This window comes from Salvia miltiorrhiza, chromosome 2 (assembly GCF_028751815.1).
Source record: "Salvia miltiorrhiza cultivar Shanhuang (shh) chromosome 2, IMPLAD_Smil_shh, whole genome shotgun sequence".
NCBI lineage: Eukaryota > Viridiplantae > Streptophyta > Magnoliopsida > Lamiales > Lamiaceae > Salvia > Salvia miltiorrhiza.
In genome coordinates this window covers 842,329-845,510 of record NC_080388.1, presented here as the reverse complement: position 1 = coordinate 845,510, position 3,182 = coordinate 842,329, and the positions used below count along the sequence as shown (strand labels likewise).

The window sequence follows — 3,182 nt, the reverse complement described above, 5'->3', positions numbered from 1 at the left end:
ATAACTACAAGGTAACATGCTTAATTTTTTTCAGTTATGTTGTATACATAATTATTTCATTAATATTTATCCACAATTGTTGTATAGAAAACAAGAGAGAAACAAATTGAAAGAGGTTCTCAGAATATTTATCCACATCACCTATCTCGAAAAGGATATGCGAACCATGTCCTTGCAAATGTAAGTCTCATTGTAATAGTCTTTCGTTTGTTTGTAGTACATGTTATATCATAAGTGACATGCTATATACATGCATCCATCATTATTCTCTGATGATCGTGAAACATTTCAAGCTACTCTTAGGGTTGAAGCACGAAAGTCTAAAGATGGGCTACATGATGGAGATGACCTAAAGGAAAAAATTGCTAAGATTGTTAGTTTGCATTTCATATGGTGTGTTATATATTTTTTTGTATTATATTAAAGTGTAATGCTCTTAGTGGATGTTTTAATTTAGGATGAGATGATTGCACTGAAGAAAGAAGGAGCATTGGAAGCTGATAAATGCAGTGGTAATATCCTTGAAACTGCTCTTCAAATAAAAGAGCATCATGGGCGTTTGAGAGGTGTTGGAGGTCATCTTACTCAATCATCATATCATAGAGTTGCTAAAGGAAAACAATTCTACACACAGCTTTGTAGTCAACAACAACAAGAGTTGTTGAAAGAAAAACAAAGAAACATTGAACAAGATGAAAGAATTGCACGACTAGAAGCGGTTGTGTACAAAAAAGAAGCACAAGATGATGTGATAGATGAGAAGGGGAGCTGCTCAATTAAGCCTCCCTCTGAAGTTAAGTGTGACGACCCAGAAGATGATATGAACACGGAGATGTTCGACAAGGATATACAAATAGTTGAAAAAAATGACCTTTTCTTGGTATGCTTGATATTTTGGTATCGTACTAATTTCTATGATTTTGGTATTTAATTGTTTGCATCTGTATTTGTCTTACACGGAAAACTTGTTGCATTGAGTTTGGAGTCGGGCACAAGTGTTGCTGCATTTGGCACAGTTATTAAAGTGCATGGGCCCAATGAAAACTTTCCAGAAGATTGTGTGAAAGTGGCAATTGATGAGGTAATGGATGACAATGTATTGGATCTCATGTTATGTGGCCAACACGCCTTTTAAAGTTGAAAGATGAGGTATATAACTATCATTTACTATATAATTATTATATTGACTTTAGCATGCTTATACGTAAGTTTTTCTTTTTTTCTTTCATCTTTAGAAACCAAAAAGGAAAAGGCAACAAGAGGAAACCACACGTGATTTTGATTTCACCACTATTCCGGTTCAAGAGTTGCGTATGGTATATCTTTATTGCCTTGCCTTATTCAAAGGCAAGGGCACAATAACAATAATACTAGATGAAGCCCTTTTTGGTCATGAGCGCATCTTACATGTAAATCTTGAAGATGTTGAGCCTTTCTGCCGCTTGAAGCCAATTTCATATACGTGCATTGCTATCTATATATGGTAAGTAATTGATTATATATTTATAGTATGTTTCCAATTTAAATTATATTTGATTAATTTTGTCTTTTCTGCGTAGGCTCTTGTTCGGTAAGGTGAAGAAGCTAGACAAGGCCAATAAGTTTAGATTTGTTGATCCTTACAACATAGGACATGTACCATCCACTAAAAAGGATACAAAATCGATCAATAAAAGAATGGAACGAAGAGCACAAGATTTAGCAAATCGACTTGTTGGTACATTGTCCAATCAATTTGTATTGGTTCCATGTAATGTGGAGTAAGTAAAAACTTATATATTATTTTCCAATGTTTAATACTTGCATGCACTCATTATTTGTCGTGATTACATTTAGTGAGCATTGGATTCTTACTGTGATCGACCCGCACAAGGAGGAGATTGGTATATTGGACCCATTTTATAGTGGTATTCATGATAGTACTTGGAAAAAAGTTATTGAATGGTAAGTCATTGTTGTTTTACTATTTCTTACTATGTATTTTATAATTTATTAGTCCTTGAATTAAACTCTTTATGTCTCATATATGAAGGGCGTTAAAGATGTTCAATGCCACGATGCAGAGGAAAGGAAGAAAGACACTAAACTGGTCAATACCTCAGGTATGTAACTTCATAAAAATAAAATAAATGATAAGGAATAAACTTTTAATTAACAATTTAATTTGAATGTAGGTTCCTAAACAACCTGACAACTCTCAGTGTGGTTTTTATGCCATGAGATATATGAAAGATATTATTGAGTCTGCTAATTTTCAGAGGATTAGCTCGCTGCAATTATTGGTACGTAATTATTATAATTATATCTTGTTGAACATATTTGATGGTTTGCCATATTCTTATGAGGCATATCTATTACTTTACAGTTCAATAGCAAAAGTTATTCTAGTGTGGAGATTGAAAAAACGATTTTGACCTAAGTATGAGAGCTCCGAGAAACCAGCGATTCCCGCCCCTAACCCTAATCTAGTCGCCGCCCTTCTTCAGTTGCTTTCGCCGGCGTTCTGCCGCCGTTCCTGATGGACATGGGCGGTCTCCTTTTGCCGGCCATCTCCAACAACTTCTCTCGTTCCCCCAAGGCAACCGAGGGAAACCCTATTCCTAATGGCTCTTCGATAGCGCAGCACGCTGATGCTGTGAAAACAGCTGCCGCTCCGGTCTCTGATGATACAACCAGGACGACGATGGTTCCGCCTATCTCCTATGCTAGGGTGACGGGGATGCAACGTCAGAGGAAGCCGGATTTGCCGGCGCATAACTTCAAGGCTCTTCGCCCATGCAGTCGTGATGAGATTGGCGTTCTCAAGGTTCCAAAAGAACTACAACTCCTCCAAGCGTCGAAGTTTCAGTTTACTTTAATCGGGCGATTCATGATGAATAAAGGATCACAACCAAGGACGGCCAAGGAATTAAAGGACGAACTTCAGTCGGTGTGGAAATTGTCTTCGACGTGGCGTCTCATGCCAATGGGAAAAGGGTATTTCACGTTGAAATTCAACAATAAAGAAGATAAAGCGACTGCCAAGTCGCATATTGTTTGGGAACTCTCCTCGGGAATTCTTCGTCTCCGCGAATGGGTGAGATTCTTCAATCCCTACAAGGAATCCTCCTCGTTGGCACAAGTTTGGGTTCGGATCTATTATCTGCCAGTGGAGTTTTGGCACCCGGAGGTTCTTTCAGGCA

At 37.6% G+C, this 3,182-nt stretch overlaps 1 protein-coding gene across 1 annotated transcript; it reads left to right on the top strand.

Annotated features, from left to right (window-relative positions):
• Positions 1-1,102: 1,102 nt before the first annotated feature.
• On the top strand, positions 1,103-2,419 carry LOC131013657 (uncharacterized). The gene is made up of 7 exons (XM_057941782.1): positions 1,103-1,149; positions 1,236-1,483; positions 1,560-1,760; positions 1,837-1,944; positions 2,033-2,102; positions 2,175-2,282; positions 2,366-2,419. Exons 1-7 carry the CDS (start codon positions 1,114-1,116, stop codon positions 2,417-2,419), a joined length of 825 nt encoding a protein of 274 aa, XP_057797765.1. The 5' UTR covers positions 1,103-1,113.
• Positions 2,420-3,182: the final 763 nt, after the last annotated feature.